At 37.2% G+C, this 27,711-nt stretch overlaps 2 protein-coding genes across 3 annotated transcripts in view; one reads left to right on the top strand and one right to left on the bottom strand.

The window, feature by feature from the left end:
* Nucleotides 1-27,711, top strand: part of adissp (adipose secreted signaling protein) — a 200,473-nt gene that overhangs the window by 17,558 nt on the left and 155,204 nt on the right. The window lies entirely within an intron of this gene.
* LOC117386331 (RNA-binding protein with multiple splicing-like) overlaps nucleotides 1-27,711 on the bottom strand; it is a 66,073-nt gene that overhangs the window by 32,441 nt on the left and 5,921 nt on the right. For both annotated transcript variants that reach the window (XM_033983676.2, XM_055229032.1), the window contains exons 2-3: nucleotides 5,060-5,137; nucleotides 2,660-2,698 (exon numbers count right to left, since the gene is read on the bottom strand). In XM_033983676.2, coding sequence (XP_033839567.1) covers nucleotides 2,660-2,698; nucleotides 5,060-5,137 — 117 coding nt within the window. The remainder of the gene's footprint in view (nucleotides 1-2,659; nucleotides 2,699-5,059; nucleotides 5,138-27,711) is intronic.

Below are 27,711 nucleotides of genomic sequence, written 5' to 3'. Positions count from 1 at the left end.
GAGGCGAGTCCACTCACAGTAAGAATGTATGTTTTTCAAGTTTTTTTTGAGCAAAACAAATGCCTGTTAGTGAATAAATGCAAAACAGGTAAGTTTGTAGAATATTCCAGGCATTGTATGTGTATGTAGTATGTAAGAAGCTTGTTTGTGTAAATGTGCATGTCTATACACTACATGTGCATATGTGTGCCTTATACAACATTGAACATTGTGGAAAAATAAACTGAACTGAACTGAATTGAATTGAAATCCCCATGGAGACAAGTAAAGGACAGTAAAATTACATAGTGCACTTTTACCCGGAGAACAAAAAAATAAGTTGTTTTGTAGGGAATGTTTTGTAAGGTCATCTCAAGTCAGGTGACAGTAAAAAAAATACTATTATAAAGCTGAGGATCAGGGTGAACAGTTTAAATACAAACTAAAGTATTCATTAACATGTAATAGCAAACTTGCATAGTCCACATTTTCAGCATTACCCTTTAGCCTTTTCTCAATAACTGGAGTCAAAGTTGCAAAGTAAGGCTTCAGAGGCCAGTAAAAGTGTGGTCGACAAAACAGCTGAACACTGCGCAATGGATTTTTCAATAGACATATAAATAAATGGGATAAATCTTTGCTAAGGCGATTGCTATAGTTTAGACAATGTTTACAATAGCTATTTTCCCACGATCTGTACAAAATTCCAAGAAATGCCATTGTTCATAACAGGCACATGACAAATCAACTTTATAATTCGGTGATTGAAAAGTGTGATATTTCACATAAACTAGTTAATTGGCAGGAACAAAAAAATAAAATACAAATAAACACAACAATGAATGCAACTTGTAACTTTTCCGGTGGAGTGTCCGCTTAATGCTAGTCTCCATGGAGATGGTATTTCCTACCTGAAATGTTCCAAAGCATTTTTATATTGCTAAAACAATACATTGAAAAACATGTATTAATGTGAGTGTGCTCGCCTCTATGCAGATCTGACCAGTAACTTAGTTAGGTGGTGTCACCTGCTTCTCTTTGTGGACATTTAATGCCATATTCTATCAAACCATCCTTATGTAGAGATGGCAAATCATCTATAATTAAAGTTACATGGTTACAGATAGTTTAACATTATATTTAAACAAAATATTTGTGTGAGGAAGTTATTTGTAACACAGATTTTCACACCTAATTTGAATCAGAAAGGGTAATGTTTTTGTAAGCTGAACATAATTGGTCTCTAGGTGTAACTGGAACAACTATGATAAACCTATCTACTTATGTACTTGCAACAGGATCTTAATTGTTGCAAAGGAAAGATTAATCCTTTCTTCTAGGTATTACACTCGCTGTATTGGATCTAAACCATCTTAAACCCTCCTAATGAGCATGTCATGTCTTTATAGTATACAGTAGGGCTGCACACTTTTGGAATTGGTATTGGAATTGATAGATTTTTTTATATATATTTAAGAAGTAGGATTCTGTTCAAAGGGCACATTTTAAACAACTCCAAAAATATTAACATTTCAGAAAAGCAGAGCTGTCTCAATCCAGTTTTTTGGCTTCTCATCTGATACAGACTTTTTAAAAATATTTGCAAATTCCCTATACTGACCTTCTAATTTTTAATGATTTTATTTAAGTAATTTAGGCTGTGCTTTCATAAATAGTTAAGTATTACACGGTGTATAGTCCTACTACTATAGCCTAATAATTTGTTCTAATATTGTGTTTTTTCACCACATTGTTTATGTTTGAGGCCTCCTCCAATTTGTCCAAAGTTTAGCTTTCACTCGTAAGGCTCGGTGAAGACATCGTAGGTTAAACAAATACTATCCCTGTCATTAATAATGCTTCCCTGTTTAAGCAGCTTTGGGCATTAGCTGCAGCATTAGCACCGACAGCTGCATGCGGAGGACTATATACGCTGCATCAGTCCGATCTATTCACCAAATCCAATCTAAGCCGATACTCTAAAAATGCCTAGATCTGCGGCCGATACTCATACCATATTGGATTGTTAGATACCTAGAGAAAAGACTGAAATATGAACCGGTAAATTAATACAAGAATCCCATGCAATTCAGAACGTTTTTGTAGAGGTGTCAACTACAGGTACAATTAGATGTTTTCATAAATAGACAGGATATTTTCTTCTTTACAAAGGACATTCTAAATTACCTAAATAACAGCAGCCTTTGTGATATGATAACCGCGGCAATTCAAATTCAACTGGATTGAGATATATTGTGCAGCTCTAGTATACAGATAATACTTCTACTAACCTATGTGAAACTAAATGTCTTAACTCATTTTTTTTCCTAGCCCTCTTGAGGCTAAGCTCGTCAGTATGGCTCTTGTCAAAACACTGACTTTGACGACTTTAAAACGTTTCTTCCTCTCACTGTGTACATCCCAATGGAGTAGACGACTTCTTGTGATTACGAGCAAGTATCCTAGCGCCAAAGGCAAGTTGGTGCAGAGCCTGCCCAGCCTCCTTCCTCCCCCTTCTGTAAACTTTTCCAGGTAACATCCTGTAGAAAACCACTAATCTTTCACAGTTCAGACAGATGTAAAGGTGTTGATTAGGTAGCGATGCCTAACCCAAGCATTAGCAGTAGCTCAGTGATGACTGATTAGTGACTGTATGTGAATATATGTGTCAGAGGCATACCTGTTTCGAAGTGAGTTTTATCAAGGAGCCTTCATAGCCCTGTAACAGAGAGAAACATGGGAACATTTAGAGGACAAAATGCTTTATTCAGATGCATACTAATGTTTGTACCATGTCTATCTTGATTACGATACTGAGGAAACTTCACTACTACAACAAATAAAAACCTTTTCAGTAACATTGATGATGCATTGAACTGGTCCCATATATTGAGCCTCTTGATACTTCTTCTGTCTATATCTGTTACTACAATCATAATTGCATAGAATAAAAACATTTTACAAAGAGAATAATAGTTGTTGTGTCAAAGGGCTTGAAAACTAAAAAAGTCAAGACAATTTAAAGATATTTGCTAAAACAATCTAGTTTCAATAGTTTTATAATTTGGTGATATAACCCTAATACAAACCATAACACACATTTACAACTATGATTAATTTTATCCTGTATTCTTAACATTTTGTTCTTGCCGGTCCCAATAACAAATTTTGAAGCACGGTATGTTACTCGAGGGAAATATTGCGATTAACGATAAAACTGAAACTACTTTATGCCACTGATAAGCTGGATAATCCTTGTAAACCATTTTGAAATAGACGGTATGATTAAAAGACATGAGGAGCAACACATAAATGGCAAAATTAACCAATAATTGGCCATAGAAGTTACTTATCGCAGCTGAAGTCTTACCTTATTGCATAAAAAATGTCAAAAACCAATCCACTTTTGCAAAGAAATTGTACACACGATAAATATTGCGTCCCAAAATATAGTTCAGTGTATAAAAGGTGGAACAATATAAGTTAATATTGTAATTATCATGACAGGCCTACTTGTAACTCCTTTGTCCAAGTCGTTTCCCTTATGAATCAAAAGTGTTTGTTCCATTTTGCATCTTCCAATGTAAGTCTACAATTTGCACTATTTCAATTAAAATGTTATATTTTAGTTGCAGATAATGACGGAGAAGAAATTGTGGGGCTAATACACTAGCTGCTATCCATAACAGCAACTAAGCAGTAAACATTTAGCTGGAACAAAATAACAACATAATATAAACTATACTTAACCTCCATGGAGATTGATATGTTTAATGCCAATAAGGTAGCAAAACAAAAAATTACATTGTGTACCTAGATGTAAAAATAAAAGCCTGAATGATGAAGCACTCAAATGTATCCCTGATTTCTATGTTTCTCCGATGCCAACTGAATGCACTGAGTAAGTTTTATAGTAAATTAGTAGTTACTAGCAGTATAGCGAGATTTATAGAAGTTTAAAGCCACTGGTCTTTCATATATCAATGAATACACACATATTTCTTCCACTCTGGCATTCTTGGTATAATATCGCCTAAGCCAGGTACTTTAACACTAAATGAAGACCATATGTGCCGTATTATGACGTCTTTACCTATGATCTGAGATTTACGGCTTTCAACACTCATGAAACAAGCCATTTACCACTACAGCATTCTCTAAGTGAGTGATTCGATGCATAGCAATTGTTCCATTATTCATTTTAGCCATGCTACTGCTGCTTCCATTAAAGAGCATTTTGGTAGGGCAGCGGTCCAAAAAAGCTTCCTCCTCATATGTTAACGTGTTACTACTGTTGTGATTCTGTGGATTTTATTCTAGTGAAACAAAAAGCCTTGTTTTTCCAGAAACTACAGTGAAAGGGAGATATTTTCCCATGATGCTTTGGTTATACGGATTAAAGTGCATATGACAGGTTTTCATGTTTTTCTAATTATTGCTTGGTTTAGTGGGATAGTGCCTGCGGTAAATATTTATCATAGTTTTACATCGGTTAAGTGCCAGTTTGTGGAAAGAAAAGTTTCAACGAAAATACAGGAAGTGGCTGCGCGTTCTAAAGCCTCTACCTATGTAATCTACACTGAAAATTCCATTCGAAATAGAAACCATTTATTTTTCTGACAGATTAATAATTGATTTAATAAATAAAGGTGCTGTAACTCATTTTTTATCAGTCTAATCATAACTATTGTGTAATTTAGATCGTTTTAGCCCTTGTTAACATCATGGTTGCTAGATAAAAGTCATGGATATACCTTTATAATACCTTTATATGTCTGTATCCAACCAGGAAGTAAAATTATAACGTTAATCACAATCAAAATACTAGAAAACGTTATAGTAATAAATATGCAGAAAATATATTTTAGTGAAAATCAGAAGTAACTTAACCTGTCATACGCGCTTAAAGATGTGATTGAACTTGGGCTCTAGTAACACAGATACTGGAAACCTCCGCAGAGATTTTTCCATTGCCTTTTATTTCATCACCATTAATGGAGGTCCAATTGACTTGTGGAAAGAAAGAGAGGGCCTAAGAATAGCTGGCGAGCCCCCATCCGTTTAAAACATACAAACATACCTTAAATGGTCTGAAGAGGAGATACAGCTCTCGTGGTTTTATATCCAGAGGTAGCCCACTGACAAATAGCGTTCGGACCTGCAAAAAGACAGAGGGGGGAGAGAGATCATGTATTTTTCATTAACCTCCACTAGTTATAAATAGCTACCTTGATACCTGACAGAAACAAATGAGATGAGGAGGGAGGAACAGTTTTCAAGGCTAGCTTCATAGTAAAAGACAGACTTATGTTATGTCTTTGGGCAAGGCAAAACATCCCTATTTCAAACCCTAAGTGCGTTGTATACTTTTGTGTAATCTATAGCTGGTTGAGTTTTATGGCTGTCCTCCCTTGCAGCACTAGCCTCTATTTTACATTTGAACTTTTCAACTTGCAACTGGAGATGTTGTTGCCAGGGAATTACAATGTATGTTAATAGTATACTATGTCATTTTTCTAGAGGGGTGTACACTACTTGCTTGTGTCCATGGAGATGTGTTTACCTGTAATGTTCCACAGTATGGTGTTAAATGCATCCATCTTGCGTCTAAGCAATTACAGGTGTTCTATAGTTGAAAATATCTTGAAAAGCTTGTGTTCTTATGGTAAGTGGGGTTGCCTCTCCACGGATCAGTTTAAGGGAGGCTGTATAACTATGGCAGATTCACAGTTTTAGAAAGAAATATTTGTATTTGTTTAGCATTGGCCTCTGATGCTATAGTAAAAAAATATGCTTTTGTTTATTTTTGCTGCAGAGAAGTTAACTTTGCGCCAGTCTTTCTTTCGTGCGGATAAGCCCAGTAATGACATAGATATTTAACCATAAACCAGGTAAACAAACCTGCCATCTGACAGTTAAACAGCAAATTCTACCATATAATTCTGAGTCTTCCAGCTCCATTTTAAACTCTCAGCTCCCCGTTCCATTATCTATAACATTTTAAGGACAACAATGCCATACTGTGGAACATTCCAGACAAATCAATAACATCTCAATGAAAACAATAAGGAACAATCCAGGCCAAACATGACATAATGTACCTTTAAGAAAATATACAGTCTTGAGGTAGATGCTCACACAGGGACTGACAACAAGACTGCGATGCTAGAGGTAAAAATAAAAACTGAGAATTGGTTTGAAGTGTCACAGGTGTAACGCAGGAGACGTCTATCAAAAGAAGAAAGATTTCAAAATGCTATCTTGAACTAACATTTGCACAATGGTAAGGCATGCGTTTGTTCATGTGGATGTCAAAATTATCTGAAAATACACAATACAGCTGTAATCTGGACGAAACTGGCTTAACCATAAAACTATGAAGAAATCGGATACCCAAGTGCGGTTCAAGAACACATTTTCCATAACATGCTACTGCACTGTCAACACCCATCTGTAACGAAGTGAAAGATTAAGTGTTTAGCGTCGTTTTGTGGGACGGGGTTGTCTGAAGCTGAAAAACAGAATCAGTGCCAAAGAAATCTTGTATATACTGAGTGGTGCTGATTTCAACATTTGATCACGGAGGCGCGTATCAGTAACACTACAAATATCTGATTAGACAAAAGAATATGACGTGGCTGAAATATTATGGTTCTATGTCACTTTAAATGAATGTAGGTTGGATTATAATGGGTTGGTGTTGTCAGGAATTTCAAACTCGATTTTGGATACTGAGGAATAGACTTGATACTCAATCCAGATTCTGATACCACGATAATAATCAAAAACACTCTTTGGTTAGACTGTAATTTTCAACATTAAATAATGGTACTTTCTTTTATATTACTGTGTAAGCCCTTAGTCGTCCAGGTCGGTTCCATAGTGGTCCATGGGCATATACTAGTGTTATACTTATGTGGTCTTATACTTTATTGAGGAAAGGTTAATTTCTAACCTGTGAATGCAATTTTTTTAGTATTGATACCTGCACAAGTAAGTGTCTAACTTCAATTCCAGTTTTAGCATTGATTAGTATCAGATTTTCAATACTTTTGGCAACCTTATAATGTGTGGATAAGAAAATGTGCAGAAAAATGTTGATATGTTTTTAGACATATAGAAACACGTGACAGGAGAGAGGCCCAAATAAAGTTTAACTGTAATACACTGCCTGGCCAAAAAAAAAAAAGTCAGCACCTGACTGGGGGCAGTGCTATGATCTGGGGTTGCTGCAGTTGGTCAGGTCTAGGTTCAGCAACAGCCTGTGCTCAAAGAATGAGATCAGCTGACACCTGAATATACTGAATGACAAGGTTATTCCATCAGTAGATTTTTTCTTCCCTGATGGCACGGGCATATTCCAAGATGACAATGCTAGGATTCATCGGGCTTAAATAGTGAAAGAGTGGTTCAGGAGCATGAGACATCATTTTCACACATGGATTGTCCACCACAGAGTCCAGAGCTTAACCCCATTGAGAATCTTTGGGATGTGCTGGAGAAGGCTTTGTGCAGCGCTCAGACTCGACCATCATCAATGCAAGATCTTGGTGAAAAATTAACCCAACACTGGATGGAAAATAAATCTTGTGACGTTGGAGAAGCTTATCAAAACAATACTACAGTGAATGTGTGCTGTAACCAAAGCTAAAGGCGGTCCAACAAAATGAGTGTGCAACCTTTCTTTTTTTTTTTGGTGGCGACTTTTTTTTTGGCCAGGCAGTGTATTTGAAGAACCACAAATGCATGTAAAACTATTGAGAATATATGTTGTAAAACCTGACTTAACCAGTCTGATAGGAAGTCTGGTATACACTACTAATTGACTTGTTGTTATCTATAATAAAAAAAAAAAGCAATTACAAAATCTATGTAATTAATCAATATTTAGGTTTGAAATAAGTTGAAAATAGATTGTGCAATTGTGCAACTATGGCCCAAGATTTGACAATAATAATTTAGCACAATTCTGTCTTTTAAATGGACCAAAGATGAATACCATTATATTTGAAAGCACCTGAGTGCTTAAAACAGGTTTAATTTCAGACGAAACTTGAAGACTTTTGGCAGATTGTTAATTATACATCACAATTAACTAAAATATTGTCTTTGTCAAACTGTCCACATTGTGCATAGCAAGTGGTTTCGTCTGGTCTTTTTCATGTAATGTGCATCAACAAGCATGTTCTCAGTCGCCTTAATATAAATTGATTTCTATTGATTACCAACGTCTCCAGTATATTATGATAATTACTCAGCACTGGTTGGTACAGTATGGCACAGACAGCCCAAACGCATTAGGCCATCTCCTCATAACTCCACCCTGCACTCCTCCACTTTGAGAATCTGATAACTGCATTTGAATGTGAAATCTAATCATTTATTCAATATCCCTATTCTATTTCAGGCTGATTTTCAGGCTAAACCCACAGCTATGCACTTACTCCGGGTAGCTCACGGCTTCATTAGCTTCAGCATTCACAACTGGGGGGACAAAGGAACTGCTGAACTAACACTCCACTTCATTCCCACATGTAACTTGATACACGCCGCGTAGCTAAACACAAACAAAGAGGATTAGCTCAGTAACTTGGGGTGTAATCACAGGCAAAACTTGGGACAAAAATGTACCTTTGTCGACTTTGCCATAAGGGTAGACAAAAAATATATGTATCAATAGTCTATGTATCATGATAATAGGACGTTTTTTAATCAATGTCTTGGTTGTGGTTCAAATAATGTGCCAAACATGGATGGATTATACTAAACTAAAAGGCCCGTCTGTCTTGAAAACATGAAAAACAAAACTATTTTCTTTTTAAAGGGCCTTGCAGAGGTTCAGAGTTGTTACACACACTCACAACGCATTCTGAACATGCTAATTATTCACTGTAACAAGTTAATAGGCGCTTTCACAACTTTCAGAGGCTAGAGAGCAGAGTTTTGCTGTCGTGGTAATGCTAGCAACAACTAGCATGCAGAGAGTACGCCAATCAGCATTATTTCCTGGTTCATGTTCTCCCGTTGTTCTTGAACATTGCATTTCAATCATAGACTGTATAAATAAGCAGACTAGGTGAGTAAAACGTCATCTATTGAGTTTGGTTTGAAGCTCATCGAGGCTAGCGGTTACAGAGGGGAATTTAGAGCCGAGTACTGACCTCGAGTATCATAGCAACCAAAGAGCCAAACCGGAGCCAGGCTGTTGAAGGTAACACCCCTTCCCGCCCGCACCGCTGGTTTAGCAGGGAGCGGGCACTTAGCAACACTGTCAAACAAACGTGTTGCTAACGCTAGTGGGAACGACCTTGGGGAAAGAAGGCACCTGATTTGTGAGTTATAAATGTCCATAACTTGATTTACTGATAAAATGATAAAAGAAAAACAGCAGGATCATGTAGAGGGGGTCAATGCGAACATTTTAAGAGCAAAATGACGAGGCTCACTGCAACAGTTACAGATAGAGGGCTAGCGGCTAGCAGGTTAGCTATTTGAATTTATATATACAGTCTAGTCTATGGTTGCAAAACTGGAATTTTCCCATTGTGAGACCAAGAAAGGTTTTCCTAGCTTATCTTATATTATAATTTTGCATATCTCCAGACAAACAATTGTAATTAATTATGCATTTTACATTATACCTCTCACCTCTGCTTTGGCACCTTCAGTCTTATCTTATCTTATCTTATCTTATCAGTGGTGTCCTGCAGGGCTGTCACTGGGCCGTGTCTCTGCCAGATCTGTTTAAATAGGGGCTCAGAGGGGAGTCCTTTTAAGGAGTTAGGGAGAACAAAGAGTGAAGCTAGAGGTGTCAATCACAGCTGAGCAGGGGTAGGCACTTAAAGACATGTTTTTCTTATATAACAAAAAATGAAAAGAAATCTGTTTTTGTAGTTCTTGCAATAGTTTCTATGTAACCTTCTAGAGAAGCGTCTGCCATCTGCATTCTCCATAGAGGTACAGTATAGTAATAAACTATACCTGCTATAATAAACTATGGTAATAATCTACCTTGCATTTCTTCAATTACAGGTGTTTTTATGATTCAAAATACCCTGAAAATGTGGATGCTTACCGTTAGCAAGCTTGCTTATCCACAGATCTGACCTGTACTTTGGCCTGGTGGCGTCACCTGCTTGTCTTCAAAGAGATCAATAAGTTTAATGCAAAACTGTGGAACGTTCTAAGCAAATTACTAACATTTCCACATAAACAAGCAGGTGGATGACGTAGACACCCAAACAGAAAAGTGACACAGAGTACCTTTAAGATTACTCTAACTTAGATTAAGAGAAGTGTGCTATTTTTGGCTAAATTGGTTGTAAAAAAAACGTTGTAATTTAAGTAAGTATCCAATGGGCCAGTCTTAAGGGCAGACCACACATTTCTAAGGAGACTTTGGATGGCTTTCTGTAATGGAAACTGCTATACTAACACTACCTGTACTAAATAAATAGCCCTTTTAAATTTGAGCTAAAATGGAAAATGCACTTAGCTGTGTTATCAACTAAGCACTGCTCCTCCTGTTAGGTATTATGAATGTTCTTTTTCACCGAACATAACTCTTTGCAAAGCTGCACACGACCCCAAATAAACGCCAAAAGACATCACATTCGAAAACTTAAGATGCTGGATAACGCACTCTCTCTGCAACTGATGACAGATTTATACTTTGCTTTTATGTTTTATTTAACTTCAGGTTTGATAAATGTCCCAGCTGAATGTTAGAATCACTACAAAGGAAACGTGTGAATTTAAAAAGCTTAAATAATGAGAAAGGCAGCTTTATTAGTGAGTTAAAGGAGCTGTACGCAAGATTTGTGTCTTAAATACCATAAACTTGACCTAAAGCATATTCAGGTCAACTATAGTTTTTATTTATAGAAATGTAATGGATGATGTACCTGGGATATTTTGTACATGTCCTCAATCTGTAGATATAGGCTCTGGCAATCCAGGTTCAAGTGTGGTTGTGTAACATTTATATTGCGCAGGCTACGTATAGTTCCTTTAGAAGTGGTCAAATATTGCTTGAGATGGTGTTGTCGCAATACTCTACTCTGAACACTGATCCCGATACCACAATGATAATAAAAAACTCTTTATTTAGACACTAGAATGTAATTTTCAGCATTAATTTGTAGTACTTTCTTGTATAATTACTATGTGCCCTTATATCCTTGTAATCCCTCAGTCGTCAAGGTATTTCTCATAATGGTCCATGGGCGTATACTAGTCTATGTGGTCTTATACTTGTTCTGGGACAGCTCAAGATCATTCTAAAGCTTTTAAAAAAAGGTTCATTCCTGTCCTGTGAATGTGACTTTTATAGTATCAATACCTGCTCAAACGAGTACCTAGTCTCGATACTAGTTTCAGTATCGAGTAGTATCCGATTTGAGATACTTTTGACAATCCTATCTAGAGGCTGATTTATTTTATTTTTTCACTTCTTGCTAATCCAAAACCAAAAAGATAAATGGAGTTTTTTCATTACAGGAGGGGCATGAATATCAATTATTGTGATAGTCAATATTGCGTTATGGATATTTTTGCAATATTTGTATAGCTCTACGCAAATATGTGCAAGATAAAAGAGGCAGGTGATGTTGCATGTCAATCCAGGAAAAACAACAAAAAGGAAAAACTTTGGTTGCGATCACCGACGTGACCTTTGACCCCCTGTCTTCAATCATGGGTCAAACAGAGAGTGGAGCACAGACCAAAACACCCTCCACAATGACAGCGAACAATGGGGCATTCTTGGCTTGGTCGAGCTTCATTCCTGAGACTTCCTGACGTCAGCTGTTGTGATATACGATCAGGTTCACGTCGTGTCCGGTGCCGGGGATGTTTTTTGCCCGCACATGCTCACGATCCCGTATGAATCATGGCAAATGTGTCAACTGTTCTGCTTTCTCCGAGACATCTGCTACTGATTACGCTATCGGAGGAGTGTATTTTTGTTTCCACTCGCAAAGAGGTCAAAATTTTTCCCTCATATTGATCGATCTCAATATTCCATTAATTCGATTGTAAGGTAAAACAAAATAAAAGTGGCTTTCAGTATTGATTTCATGAACTTTTACATAACAGACCTTTAATTATTGCCATTTAACACAAAAATAGTCCTCCAAAATCCTGCAAAAAGTTCAAACTTTCCTTCAAACCATATGCTTTCACTGATAAAAGGATTGGCTGCAGACCCCTCGATTAAAAAAACATAATAGATTAGAAATGACTGAATCTTGAGCTCCATTCAGATTGGATAAATTAACCAGGCAAGCAAGAGGCAAGCAGCGTTCATGAATATGTTATTGCTCTGTCTTAAAATATTCCATACTATGGCATTAAAGTTATCTTCATGGGTTCTTCATTGTCATATTAGTTCATCAGTTCATATTTTACTCTTCTCTCAAATTTCAATGCTCCTGGAGTTGTTTAGCCCTATTTAATGCCATATTGTGAATCATTCCAGGCGAAGTAATACAATCTCCATAGACACGACCAAGTGATGGATCCCCCACTAAAAAGTTACAGAGTGCACCTTTAAGCAAGACATGGCGATGCAATAGTGCTGTCCTGATACTAAGATTTCAAACTGGATTTCGATACTGCGGAATGGACTCGATTCTCCATACCGATTTCAATACCACAATGAAACTTTAACAAAAACACTCCAGACAATAAAATGTGATTTTCAGCATTACATTCCTTTTATATTACCGTCTTATACACTAGTTTATGAGGTCTTACACTTGTTCTGACACAGCTCAAGATCACTCTAAAGCTATTCCGGAAAGGTTCATTTTTGTCCTGTGACTTTTTTAGCATCAATACCTCCTCAAATATCTAGTTTTAATATTGATCAGTATCCGATTTGATAGTTTTGATAAGCCTACGATGGATGTAGTAACCCGGAGCCATGGGTCAGAGCCAGGGGTTGAGCAGATTCAGCACAGATAAGCCTCCTGCAGCACTTTTATTGGGTTTTAGAGCCATTGTTTTATTGGAGTCACATACCTACATTTCCATAGTGCTGAGTCGCTCCCTGTGAGCCTGTGGAATCATTGACCATTTATGGCTTGCACACGAGTCCAATACACAAGACAGGGTTCGATCAGAAACAGCAGTCCCCACCGACCAGGAGCCAAGAGGAGAGATTCAACAGCCGGTACACAGCAGCAGTTCCCTGGCAACAACACAGGCTACCCCACGGGCCAAAAACATCAGATGGTATTAGGCCCACTTCTGTAGAAGTCCCATGGGATAACACACCTTAATCTGACGTTCCAGATCAAAAGAAACCAGAATGGCGAGTTCTGTGCTTTTGGATATACTTTATAACTTTTAAATGTACTCATTGCTATATACTTATTGCTTTTATATATACTTTACTACATTATACTTTCACATTTTTGGTTAAGAGCAATACGACTTAATGACGTAATGCCAAGAGGACAAGATGGAGTATTAAACTACTATTATTTAGGGTTAAAAATTACAGCCTCGATCGAAATTGGTAATGACTACTGAGCCGGTTCCGCAGTATCAGAAAGTTTCAAATTTAAAAGTGCCCATATTAAGCTATTTGATCTATGTTATAATGTTGTTCTATGTTATAATCTGATCTATGTTATAATGTCATTTCCTCATCAAAAACATACCCAGAGTTGTGTTTTGTTTCATTCACACATGTTTAACACACAGCTGCATATTTAGTGCTGAGTTCTTCTCTCAAACACTCTCAGAACACTCTGCTCCCCCTTGTCATGTGGAAATACAGAAAGTGCTCCACTGTGTTTTTATACTCTATACACCTTCACTAGAATCATTTGGATGATCTCAGCCCTGGAATTGCCAATCTCTACTGAACTAAAAATAAAAGGTAGCTGTAAGCCGTTTTGGAGATGTAGACAGACTAATAATAAAAGATTACCCAAACGTGTGAATGAAACAAAACGCAACTTCAGTGATGTTTTTTGAGGAGGTAACAACATTCTAACATGGCTTAAAGCTCACAAGAGTCCATTTTGTGTAATACAGGACCTTTAGTGACAACACTGAGGGATACACATGTACTCACAATCAAATCTTGATCTCTGCACACAATAAAGCATCCTTTTTTGGGGGTAAAAATAGCATAGCCTGTTGTAACTTTGGAATGTTTTTTATCAAATGTAACCACTCCCAGACATGTTATGCTCCCAAAAAAGCCTATGCACTATTAAGTAAACCTTAACTTTGTATAAAAAAAAATAATTGTGCAACACTATTCAAATTATTTTCAGATTGCGTCAAACTGGAGTCATTAGTAACCCATACTGACACAGTGCAGTATTCTGCAGCTTCTAAATATTTACTTAGTGGTCATGTTGACTCCACACTTTCTCATAGCACGCGATGCAACACAGATTAAATGCACTGAAGTTGAAGTGAAGCTGAACAAAAGGCAAATTCAGTTGTGCATGTGATCCATAATACAACAGCCTGGCACAAAACCTAACATGTGCCTAATGCTAACCAAAAAAGATAGACATGGTAAAACACGCTGATCCATCCTGATGAAAATCCTGATGTATAGAAAAATGTTTACAATAGCTTAACCACCAACTATAGTGTATGTAAAGATAAGAGCAATCTTCCAGGTTTAGTCATAACTGATAGCTGCAGTTTAACAAGACTACCTGTTAGAGATAAAAAAAAAAAAAAAAAACTGTCATAAATGTTACTTTATGTGGTCACTGTTCACAAGTATGGATGCTTTTGCTACTACACTCGGTCCAATATTAAGGAAAAAGTCTAGCTTTTGTCAGCAAAGCCACAAAAAGGTTATCTTCCTAGATTCTTAACTAGTGCAATACAGCTCAATAAACGAGCTTTTACATATGAACTAAAAAAAAAATCTGTACTACAGTTTTGTGGTGCTAAAACACTGAATAATCCATTTTTAGTAGGAGTAGTACTTGGGTTGTTCTTGAAGTAATGTAGGACTGGCATAATTAAACTAAACTGCTGACTATTTTAATAATCGCGAGTCGTTATGTGGACTATATATATTCTGAACACTTGCCAAAAAACAAAAATATTTGCCTTATTAAATCAAAATGCCATGAAATTATGTGTGATTTTAATAAATAATACACTTTATTTGTAAATATTTTCTACCAAGATACCACCTAATTAGCATGATTTTATGTTTATATGTTTGTTTGTTTGTTTTGGGGGGGAGTTAATGGGTAACTGGGTTTATTTAATGAGTTTATAATGATTATACTAAAGGAATCATTCTATTGTAACATACCAGTTAAATGATGGAATACTGTATAAAGAAGCAAAAATGTCAAATATCATTTCAATATGATACTAGGGATGGGACAAGATCTCATGAGACAAAAAAGATTATGCACACATGAGGAAAATGGGGAAAAGGATCTTGTGAGATTTTTTTTCCATGTTTACATTTGTGGATTTTATACAGCTAAAACCTGGAACAGTCTTCCTGAAGATGTGAGACAGGCCTCTACTTTGACAATGCTTAAATCCAGACTCAAAATGGTTCTGTTTACCTGTGCATGTGACTGAAACGGTTTTATTCTGCACTCTTCTGTTTTAATGTTAATGTTCTGCTGATTATTGATGTTTTAATTTGTTTGTATTGTGATTTTAAGGCCTTTTTTATTCTGTAAAGCACTTTAAATTATTGTGTATGGATTGTGCTATACAAATAAACTATAGTTATAATAGAGCTACAATTACAGCAGAACTATTAAAGTGAATCAAAAATGGTGAGGCCAAAATTATGAACTGAATCTCAGAATTTCTTTATTATAAATAGTCAAAATCTCACTTTGTCTCGCTCTCATGGACCCAATCTCATCTTGTGGAAATTGTGTCTCATCCCATGCCTGTATGATACTATTTATTTTGCCATGACTATATGAAATTTAAAGGACCTATATAACGCTATTTTCTGATCTATGTTATAATGTTTCCTCATCACAAACATACCTGGAGTTGTGTTTTGTTTCATTCACACATGTTTAACACACAAACCCTGCATATTTAACCTGAGTTCCACCTCGTGATGTCATACAGGAAGTGCTCCACTGTGTTTTTAAACTCCATACATCTTCACTAGAATCGTTTGGATCAGTTCAGCCCTGGAATTGCCAGTCTCTACTGAACTAAAGACAAAAGGCATAGGTCAACTTGGAAACTACTGTTACATGACATCACAAGGTGGAACAGAGCATTTTCAGCTTTGGAGATGTAGACAGACTAATAATAAAGGGTTACTCAAACATGTGTGAAAGAAATAATGCACAACTCCTGGAATGTTTATGAGGAGGTGACAACATTTTAACATGGCTTAAAGCTCACAAGAGTCAAATTTGTGTAATTATAGGACCTTTAAAATTGTAAAACTTAGAGGGATTAGCTGACCCTGGGGTTCAGTTAAAGGGGAACAAACATTAAACATATTTAATAAACATTTTTAAACATTTAGTTTTAAATTAGATATTTATTTCTTAGTTTTTATTCAGTCGGCAGCACTGTAGACACTAAATTGGTCTCAGCCTCCAAAATGCCTCATTACAAGGTGACTTTGTTCCCTGTTCCAAAATTTCGGACTTTAATTGAGTGCTTCTTTGACCGTTTATTCTGGCCAAAAACCAGGGAAAGGACCTTGCTGTGGTGAGAAATGACTATGGCTGTGTGTGTACCAATGTGTGCGTTGTACTGTGGTTGTTTGTGTGTGTGTGTGGGTGTGTGTGTGTGTAGATGGAGGTCCTTCAAAGCAGATGTGACAGGACACTGGTCTAACCCTGAGACGAAGGATGCAGCAATTTTAGGCAGTTCAAAATGAAACCTTACATTTAAAAGTAGCTCTCTCAGCAAAAGTCAGTGTCTGCTTTACTAAGTACTAAGTTAAGCTATCATCAGTTTGTTATAGGGGCATTCTTTTAGTTGTTAAAAGGACTCACAATATGCAATTTTCTGATCTATGTCTTCAAAAACATACAGGGTGTTGGGCTTTGTTCCATTCACACGTTTAACTCACAAACTAGAGTTGTGCGGCTCGGGCTTTTTTCCATCCTGTGAGTCCCGCATTTCTGATTATGTATGGCCCGCCCCTGACCACCCCACACAATAAATGCAGCTTTATTTTAGCGAAAAACATGCTTGACATAATGGAAGTGAATCCGTCAATAAGCTGCAGTTTTCTTTCAAGACAAGATAATACCTCATCTTCCATCTCCAAATTGCTTCTTTTTGGCTCGTTTACTGTGGCAAATGGTTGTAATTGAGTAATGTGAGGTGCATGGGTGGCCCGCAATGCAGCTCAAAGGGGGTGTGCCACGGTGGCATTAGGTTATAGGTTAATTGTGCCAGTTACGTAACCCTCCCTGCAATGACAGTATTCATTTCCAGCCTACACCAACCCGACCCGTTATCCACGGGCCCCACGGGTCAGATGTCAACCTGCGCATCTCTAACACAAACCCTGCATATTTAGGCTGAATTCTTCTCTCACTCAGAAAACACTCTGTTCCACCTTGTGATGTCATGTGGTAATACAGGAAGTGCTCCGCTATGTTTTTAAACTTCACACACCTTCACTAGAATCAGCTGAATGATTTCAGCACTAGAATTGCCAATCTCTGAACAAAAGGTAAAAAGTAGCTGTAGATATAAATAAATAAAATACCTCTTCATTACGTCACAAGGTGGAACAGAGCATTTTGAGCTTTGGAGATGCAGACCTAATAATGCAGCGTTATGACAAAAAATATGCATATGTTCTATTATACCTTGACAAAATGACATATTGTATAAGCAGCAGCTCTGAGTGCTGTCTGCATCTAATTAGAAAACATTTCTGTCCGATAATCAAAAAGTGCACTGTAGCATGCTAGTTGATGTTAACATTACTGTGATGGCAAAACTCAGCTGCACTCTGCTCAGTTTTAAACACACAAAATAGTACAATTTCTTCCTCCAAAGTCTGAACTCTGCTCCAAAACACATGTTTTACTGATTTTGATTGGCTGTAGACTTTCCAATACAAAGACATTTTGTGACAGTTGAAAACTTGCAGGTTTACCCAGTGTCAAACAACTCTGAATTGATCACTTGGTTTGTCACTAATCACCAAGGTGCAAAGAGTCAAGTTTCAGAGCCAGGATCAGAGATCAAAGGTCAATCATGGGTTATTGTGTAGGCGGGAGGAGGGGTGTGAGGTGACTAGCTTTTCAGAAATCAAGAACCATGTTTTGTTTTAAAATTCCCCTTACTCCACTCCCTCAACAACAAGTGCTTTTTGGCTGGCGATTACGGACCAGTAGAGTCTGTAAATGTTCCAACAGGTTAACCTTTAAAAGACATTTAAAACTAATGGCCTATAGGAAAGCAAAGCACTTCACTTTGTTTTTTCCTGCTCTTGCATCACCCCCGTGCTTCAAATCTAAAAGAGAATCAAGATCACACTCCAGAGTAGCCACATAATTGTACTGAAGTTTGAGTACGGTCACTTCAAAACAGTTTGCAAGGAGCGTTTCAAGAAATTACCCCCAGTGAGAGTAAAAAGGTATTTGGTGAAGAGTTAGATACTAAACAAAACTAAAACTAGATACTGTTGGCCAAGAATGGTCTTTATCTATATTGGAACTAGTAGACCACATGGAGAGGGCATTTTGTTTTTGTTATAATCATGGTCTCAAAATCGTGCCAGTTGGGGAAACTACTACCCATGTAAGAGTAACTGTCTAGACGTAACATTTGATTTATAATTTGATGTTAAATATAACTGGAAGGACTAGACTTAGGACTTAGATAATGCACAAAATATGGTATTGTCAGAATAAACAACAAAAACTAGAATCATATCTGAAGGAGCATCCAAGAAACACAAATATTCAAAATTACAGATCGACCGATACAGGTTTTCTCATGGCAGATACTGATACCGATTGTTTAGAATCCAGAGCAAACAATGGCCGATAAGCTCTGATGATATTTTGGGGCCTTTTTTTAACCACAAACCTTCAAGAGGGCTGTGTAACCACATCTGTGCAGCTATCTTTACATATTAAAGTTTTAAAATAAAGCTTTGCGTATACTCTTGAGGCAGCAAAACAATATCGGCCTCTGCTGGAGATTTAAGCCTGATAGACGACCAATTTGCCCTTTTTTAGTGAATCAGCTATCTCCATTCAAAATCTTGTAATATTATCAACATAAAGCTTACTCACATGGGAAGAGTAACCAAAACTTTTACTCAAGAAAGAACACTGTTAGACTAAAATATATTACTCAAGGAGGCGTAAAAGTATAGCATCTGAAAACAACTCTGAGAAGTACAATTTTATTAAAAAGTGACTTGCATAAATATAACCGAGCCACCCCTGCAACTCAAAAAGCTCTCAAGATGATAGCAGAGAGAAGCGTTCACACATTGTCAGCGCTGCCGTCTTCGCTGTCAGATTATGAAAACGTCAAAAGTCTTTCAAACTTGGAAAACTTCTTTTGTATCTTGTGCTCTTCCTTTTTGCCTTATCTGATGGGGTTTCTGAACAGACTTAACATTCCTTAGCGCTCATTAAGGTGAACTAATCTCGTGCATGCCGTCTTTGTTTCCGTCTGGGCCAGAGGACAGTTTATGGCTGTTTGGTTTCGAGGTTGGGTGAGCGCTTGGTTAAAGTTTATGATGCGAAGAGAGGAAAACACGAGACATAGAGTAATCCTGGACATCCTCTCTGAAGCAGTGTCGGGTTTCTGAGATGGTACAGCTGTTATTTTGGCCTGGACGTTGACGGTGATCTCTCATTTAGGGATGAAACGAGTAGATAGGAATATAACAGCTTTAAGCACATTCCACTCGCATGAAATTAATCAGAAGAGATAGTCAAAGAAATATGTAATCTGGCCCTGGATAACGAAATGTCCTGAGTTGACTGGGACAAGCTAATTTTGAGGCTAAATTTCAGGTAACAAACTTGAATACACAGCACGGTGCCTTAGTGGTTCTCACCTCACAGCAAGAGGGTTCATCTCCCACCCAGGCCACCTTAGTTTCTGTATAGAATTTGCATCAGTTTAAGGTAGGAGATGTTTTTTTAGACAATACAATTTTCCAACACAAAGTACATTCCTCCTTTAATTACTTTACGGTCTTATACTAGCTCCGACAAAGATCAAGACTAGAGATCCTCATGGTAATTGGCCAACATTCCGACGCCCTTGACATGCAATTCTTGTTTTGATTTTCAGATTTTCAACTTCCCAATTAATTCTGGGATTAAAAATATACAACAGCAGTAACTAATGAGTGGACAGATGAGCCAGCCTTTTGAAAACATTGATGTCAACACCTTGTTTACCGTCTGCCTGTCTGTCTTGATTTATCGCCGTGACAACTAACGACTCGCAAATAATCTGACAATGGCATTACATCAATAGTTCAAGATGATGGACAGGTACCGCCTACAGTTGTTACCTCAAATAAACCAGCAGTCCATTTAGAGCAATTAAAATATACACAATTACTCACTATTTACTACTACAACAGAATATCTATAAAAAGTTTGAATTGGCGCGAAGATGCAAGTTTCAGAGGCAGAATCAGAATCACTTTGCCAGTGTTTGTAGTGTCAAGATTATTTGGTTAATCGATTATTGGGGTTATTCAGGCCACATTATAAAAAATATTACAATTTTAGAAGCAGAAAATTAAAGCTACATGTTAAATTTAAACTGCTTTTTATCTCACTGTTTATGCCACCAAAAAAGTTTTATTATTATTTTTTCAGATCACAGTTTAGTTTGTTTTCATACCACTGCAAAAGAGAACCACATTATGGACTGGGATGGAGCAAACATCACTGGGACAGAGGATAACAAACATCGTCACTGGGTTAAGGAGGAAATCGAAGTAAGGAAAAATGCCCATGAGACGTTAAACTGGGACGAGGGGGCTTTTTTACTCCGACACACCTCGGATACTGTCTTGAAGAATTCGGACTGAAGATGGCGCTGTCATCCTCCCTCTACCGATGTGAAGACAGCGCTAAAATCTGTTTAAATCAGCTGACCAGACACGTCACAGCAACATCACGTGACCACTCTGAGGAAGAGCGCTAGTGAGTAGTCGAAACTGTCAGGTATTAAAACAAACTAAACCTTAGTCTGAAAAAAATATCTATTCAAACAAATTATCGGAAGAGCAGATGAACATCATTGATTTCTTAAAGCTGGTCACAAATGGTGATCTTTCAGACAATGTGAATGAATTTGAATTAATGACCTTAACTTATGCATTCTGAATATCCTAATTATTCACCGTAATGAGTTCATAAGCAGAGACCATAGTGGACAACAACTAGCATGCTAAGGCACTCTTTCTGACACTAAAATAAAGCTCTTTATAATTGGATGCAGACAAATCAAAGCGCATATATTTCGACCTCAAGAGCTGCTTATACAATATATCTGTACTGTGGCAGACAAATTTAGCTCAAATAAATAGAAAGAACTCAAGTACAGACCCTTTAATCTTTCATGTTTTTCTGCTTTAATAAATACAACATTCTTTCTCAGGCATTCCTCTGATGTTTTGCCCTTCATTGTACATTACATCGGAGTAGCAAGAGTAACAACCCTTTTATATACATTAAAGACAATTGATTATGCACAACCTTTTCCCCAGCTCATATGTCTGTTTGCATTAAGGGAGTAGGAGTTCTGCTCTGCTTTAACCAATCACCTGAGTACGCAATATTTCAGCCAAGGGTGGACAAGACTGCAGCATCCCTTTCACAATTTGTTCCACTTAGGGCTTCAAGATTAATCGTAATTGTACTGAAATTGCAATTTGAATGGACGCAAATCGCAAAGGTTGCAATTTTTGAAGTGTCATAATATCCTCACAACAAAATATTGTTCTGCATGAAAACTATTAACCTTGTAGTTTGGATCTGTTAAAACATGTTCTGAAATGTGATTCTTGTATTAGTTTGTCAGTTCATCTTTCAGTCTTTTTGTCAATTTTTCTGGACACGTTTAAAAATGTGAACTTTGTACAAGTGTTGTCATGATATAAACATTTCTAACTGTACTTCGTTACTAATTAAGGCTGTATACCATTTGTTTTTCGATACCAGTACCTTAATGATACCTCCTTTTTGATACCTGTTCCTGGTTCTTTTTTCAGTGCCTGTATTTTTTAAATCTAATTTAATAGCCAATATTATTAAGAAAATGCTTTTGAATCCATGAATTGCATTATAACTATATTAATTCATATTTTAAAGCAGAGTATTTGACTATACGATGCTCAGTTATAATTCAAAGCAAATGTGCATGCAAATGAACCTAAGGGCACAGGTGATCCAAAGGCAACGCTGCAGTGCACATGCTCTTTGTTTTGATAAATAACTTTACTCTTTTACTACGTGGTAACCTGGACAGAGGAGCAGGATAATGGCGAACTTTACATGGAGTTGTTTGCCTGCAACACTCCACACTGGATATTTACTACACCACATTTATTAGGGAATTACGCTTTCACCAGGACCGAGGAGGAGGAGGTTGGCAGAGTTTGGTCTGTTTGGCTTAAACTTTACGTGGATTCATTTGACTGCATCTTTGCGAACATGTGCTCCACACTGGATATTTACTACACCACATTTCTTTGGGAATTACACTTTTACCAGGACCAAGGAGGAGGATGGAGGAGTTTAGTTCATATTATCTGTTTGGCTTCAACTTTACGCAGACACAGCAGACTGGGATTGGATGTAGATTTATTATTAGGCAACACTTTGACTTGACACTGGAGACTTGCAGTTTCTCTCTGGACATGGATCTCTGGATCTCTGGACACACAAGGTTTCTTCAGCTCTTTTGTTTTAGCAGTAAGACGCACTGTACACTTTGACAGGACACATGTTAAAACCTGAGTGCAGTTTGTGCCATATATTTGTGCAAAATACAGTCGTGACGCATGAGCACCTGCACTGCTGTTAAATAAATCAGTATGGTGTCTTCATCAGAAAAGAATCGAAAGTTAGCACCGGTCGAACGTTAGTTTTTCAGTGCCTGTACTTATTTATAGACTCAATAATAGTACTAATTCCAATACCATGATGATAACAAAAACTCTTTCTTTAGACAATAGAGTGTGATTTTCAACATTAAATCATAGTACTTTCTTTTATATTACCATGTGGCCTTATATCTGTGTATTCGCTCAGTCGTCCAGGTATGTTCCATAGTGATCCATGGGCATATGCTAATCTATGTGGTCTTGTTCTGTTCTGATACACCTCAAGATCATTCAAAATCTATCCAGGAAAGGTTCATTTCTGTCCTGTGTACGTGACTTTTTTAGTATTGATACCTGCTTAAATGAGTATCCAGTTTCAATACTAGTTTCGGTATCACTTAGTATCTGATTTTCGATACTTTTGGCAACCCTACTTCGAACAGAATCCTATTATTAAAACGTGAATTGCAAATCTAATGCTTGTTAGAAAAATTGCAACTTGATATTTTTACCAAATCGTTCTGAAGCTTATCTTTAGTGTTTTGGCCTTGGATGACTGACTCTCCCCATGTGTCTATCCAAAGCAGACAGACAGAGACTAGATTCTAGCCCTTAAAGTGTTATGCCTGGTTCGCTCCTGTCTTCTCCGACCCCTTCCCATGACCATAAACGGCTCTTGTACGCTTGGAGATCTCGGGGTCATGCTTCCCACTTATGTAGCGATAAAGGGATAGAGGAGTCGGTCCAATGGGATTTTAAAATGGTTTAGGATCAAGGGCGGGGTGCGTGGAGACTGGCAGCAGAATGTACAGAAAGCTACTAACGGCTTGAGGAATGAATTAAGGAAATGGTGAGAGAGCAAGATAACACGGGTGGGTCTGCTGAAAGAAAGGAGGGAAGGAACCAAGGAGGAAGAGAGATAAAGGAGAGTGGAGGATGGATGGAGGTAGCTTAAGGAAAGATAAACTAAAATTAGGGGGCTGGGTGACATGGCAAAATGAAAATTTGTCGATTTTTTATTTTTTTTTCATTCTATTAAATTTATTTTGTCTTATTAAAACATCTTATTGGCTTTTACAATTAATTTCCTGAAGTCTTTTAATCGGTGTCATTTGGGTTGTCAAAAACTTGCTATCCAGACAAGAACTATAATATATGAAAGCTATAGAACAACATATTTTTTGTACTTCAGTCAGGAGATTTGGGGTATTTTTGTTGTAACACGCTAAGATTTGAGCTGTAGAGATGTGAATAAGTCCCTTTTATGGTTAATTATTACTATTTTTTTGTTGCAACTCATGTCTTTTAATGAAACAATCTATTTAAAACTTGTTTACTGGGATTATCTTGCATTATTTATGTTTTAATTAGTGGCATAATGTAGTTTCCATTAATCAATTTAAGTCTGGATTGTGTTAAGATAAAAAATAAATAAATACATTCACAGCAGAGCCCTAACTAAAATTAATTGTTGGAGAACTTTGAGAGAGTGCAGACATACAGATATAGCATGTAATATAGCATTGTATAGTGGTAGATTGAGAGCGCAGAAGTATGTGGCCAAGCGAGATGTCTGTGGCTGCATGGGAGGAACGCAATTAAATTTCAAAGTGCTAGAAATAAATAACCTACTTATCAAATATCTTTTATAGTTTATATATAGCTAGCGTTCTATATTTCCAATACCTGATGTGATTTGTCTGTCTTGCTTTCCGTCCTTTTTCTTGTTCTCCTTTTGCCAGCAGTTCCTGACGCTAAGCCTTGTTGTTGTCATTTGAAAAAGCCCTCATTGAGCAGCTGACAAAAGATAAGATGACAATTCCCAGGGACCTTTTATAAATAAACTACAAACAGAAGCTATTATTGTTATTAGGCCTGTTAAGTTTGACAGATGTTTTTTAAAATAGTTTTGTTGCCAGTAAGGTCAGGTTATGTTCAAGTTTCGTCGTTAGCTGGTTAATGATAAGAGAACTGAAGTAATAAGTTAAATTTTGGTAAAGATTTAGCCACTGTAAATCATACGTAACAGATTAGGGTAGTATTTTTTTCCAGATTATGTTAATTGCAAAGTTTAACTCCTGCCAAATTTACCAACTTTAGTCAAACAAACAAAAAAACAAAACTTTATAACTGAAATATACACTTTAAAGATGAATTAGGTAACATTTCTGATTGTCTCCTTGTGACGTTATAGCTTTGCCTGGTATGTTCAATTTATCTACTATGGATTTTTGTCAATTACATGTGCTTTATTTCTCCAAAATATCTTCCAAAACTACAGAAAGTTAAATCCACACTTTGGACCATTCCCAATCTCCACAGAGATAGATCACTTTAATAATACCATACTGTGAAACAATCTTGGCATGGGTACAAGCATATAGTGGACTGCCCATTAGAAAAGCTACATACTCTTTAAATAATTTGTAGATCATTTACATCAGCTAACCAATTTTTCCATCCTTGGTAAGAAAACCATTATTTGTCCCTATAATGGAGAAATTTGAGTCTTTTATAGCCAAGTCAATATTGCCTGGAGTCCACTGCTCGCCTCTCGCTGGTTGGCCTGACCCCATGTAGCTCTCCTATGATACCATCTCGTGTCACTGCGAGTTAATCTATCTGCTGCCCTTTTCATAGATACACGTATGGACCACACACATGGCTAGTATACTCCATCCCCCTTACTCCCTCCCAGTCCGATGACAACAAACACTCTTTCCACGCAACAACTCCTCATCGGAAAGGTCAGACGGGCCACATAACCTGCTATTTGAACAGTACCCAGTGGATACCCAAAACAGGCCAAGCACAATCCAATTACACCCCAGGGAGACATGGCGCTTTGCTCAACGGACCCGGACTGAGGTTTGATTTCACTTGGGTTGTAAAGATTCACTTAGGAGTTTACGATCAGCGTGGAGGCAACTTGGGCTGTGTCCCTTAGTCTATCAATCGGACAATGGCTTCTTAGACCAAAACTAATTATTTGGATTATGAAGTTATTTAAGTTATATAAAGACTTTAGCAGAAAGGATTCAGAGGGGGCTAGATTGACATTTGGGAATGAATTGTTAAGGTTAAGGTACACTTTATTGTCTGGAGCAGTGAGAGCCGCAGTGCTGAACCCGGGGACCCATCTCCAGATCCAGGTCAGACTGCCTTTGGTGTGCAGTCTGAACCTCCTTACTGTGAGGTGAGAGCGCTAGCCATCGATTTATGTACAAGAACTAGTGCACAAAGTCTGGGTCAGAAAGGTGCAGAGATAATTAAAGAAGACTTATTGTGCTTGTGTCTGCTATATACTTATAATCTATGACACCCGAGGATCACTATGTTATAATTTGCATGTTTTAAGTTGCAATATTCATCTAAAGGACTTAATAAAAGAAACACGTCGGCTGACTTCCACATTAGAAAACTGCGGTGCACAATGGGAGCTGACGTCGTCCTAAACGTCATCACAACAAAGAGCTGGATTGCTGCAGATCACGCTAGCAAGCCACAGATTTTATTTTCATTTCATGTACCAAAATGACTACACGATGCTGCTGAATCCTATGCATATGACGGATTTAAAAAATAAAATTGGAGAATGAAGAAAGTCGCGAGCAGGAGTTGATCGACAATATGGCATCTTGAAATTACGTGATTAGAATTTCCGCATTCACAAATCACATGAAATACAAGTTTGAGTGGGTAAATTGTGAGGAGAAACAACCAACACCACATCATGCCCCTCTGATTCATCAATACGCACGGTACGTCTTTAGTCGACCAGAATGTCTTTAGCTGGCTACAGCCCTAACAGCAACAGATGTTGACAATTGGTCAAAGTTGTAGCACTGTTTTACATCCAGAAGACAGATTTATAGCTCAAGTTTAACGGAAAGAACACAGTATTCCCTTGAATTAAATCACTGTTAGATAATGCGATCCCAGTCTGACAGTGGTGGGCTTGCAAGGTACAAGAAGCTGCGCAGGTCTCTACAAAGTAAACACGAGTTAGCAAGAGGAAGGCTAACAGCTCAAAGGTCAAAAGGTCATGCCTGGTCTGCTGATTTTTATACACTCACGGGTTGTATAACATGTCCACACCTCTAGATATCTTTAAGCACCATGTTTTGAATAGCGTTTAAATCATAGAAGTGTGAAAGCTCTCCACTGCTGGGACTATATGCCACTGTGCGACCTTATGATAACACAAACACGATTGGAATTTGTCACCTCATTTGGGTCTTTAAATAACTCTCAGATGACACATGCAAAATGACTTGTAATTTCCAAAGTAAAGCCTGAAAAGATGAGAGAAGATGCTAAGGTTACACTAGTTACTACATTATACAATTACTATAGGGAAAAGATGGTACCACTTCTAATAACTCTTAATTACCCTTAATAATGCATGTACAAAGACTTAAATCATAATGAACAAATAGGGGTAAATTAAGTAGTTACTAAAGGTGACTCCTAACACTAACCCCTTAATTACTATGATTACTAAAGATGCACCAATTGGCTATATATTATAAGTAAGCTATAATATAATTCTATCATGTTATTGTACTTGTATATGTACCAATCTGTATATTTGTGCTTTTTTATATTTTTGCTACTTTAAATATTGTTTGTCTAAGTCAAACAATCAATCAATCAATAAGATATAAAAACAAAAGCATTGCATA

This window comes from Periophthalmus magnuspinnatus, chromosome 18 (assembly GCF_009829125.3).
Source record: "Periophthalmus magnuspinnatus isolate fPerMag1 chromosome 18, fPerMag1.2.pri, whole genome shotgun sequence".
Classification (NCBI taxonomy): Eukaryota; Metazoa; Chordata; class Actinopteri; order Gobiiformes; family Gobiidae; genus Periophthalmus; species Periophthalmus magnuspinnatus.
This window is presented reverse-complemented; position numbering and strand designations above follow the sequence as displayed.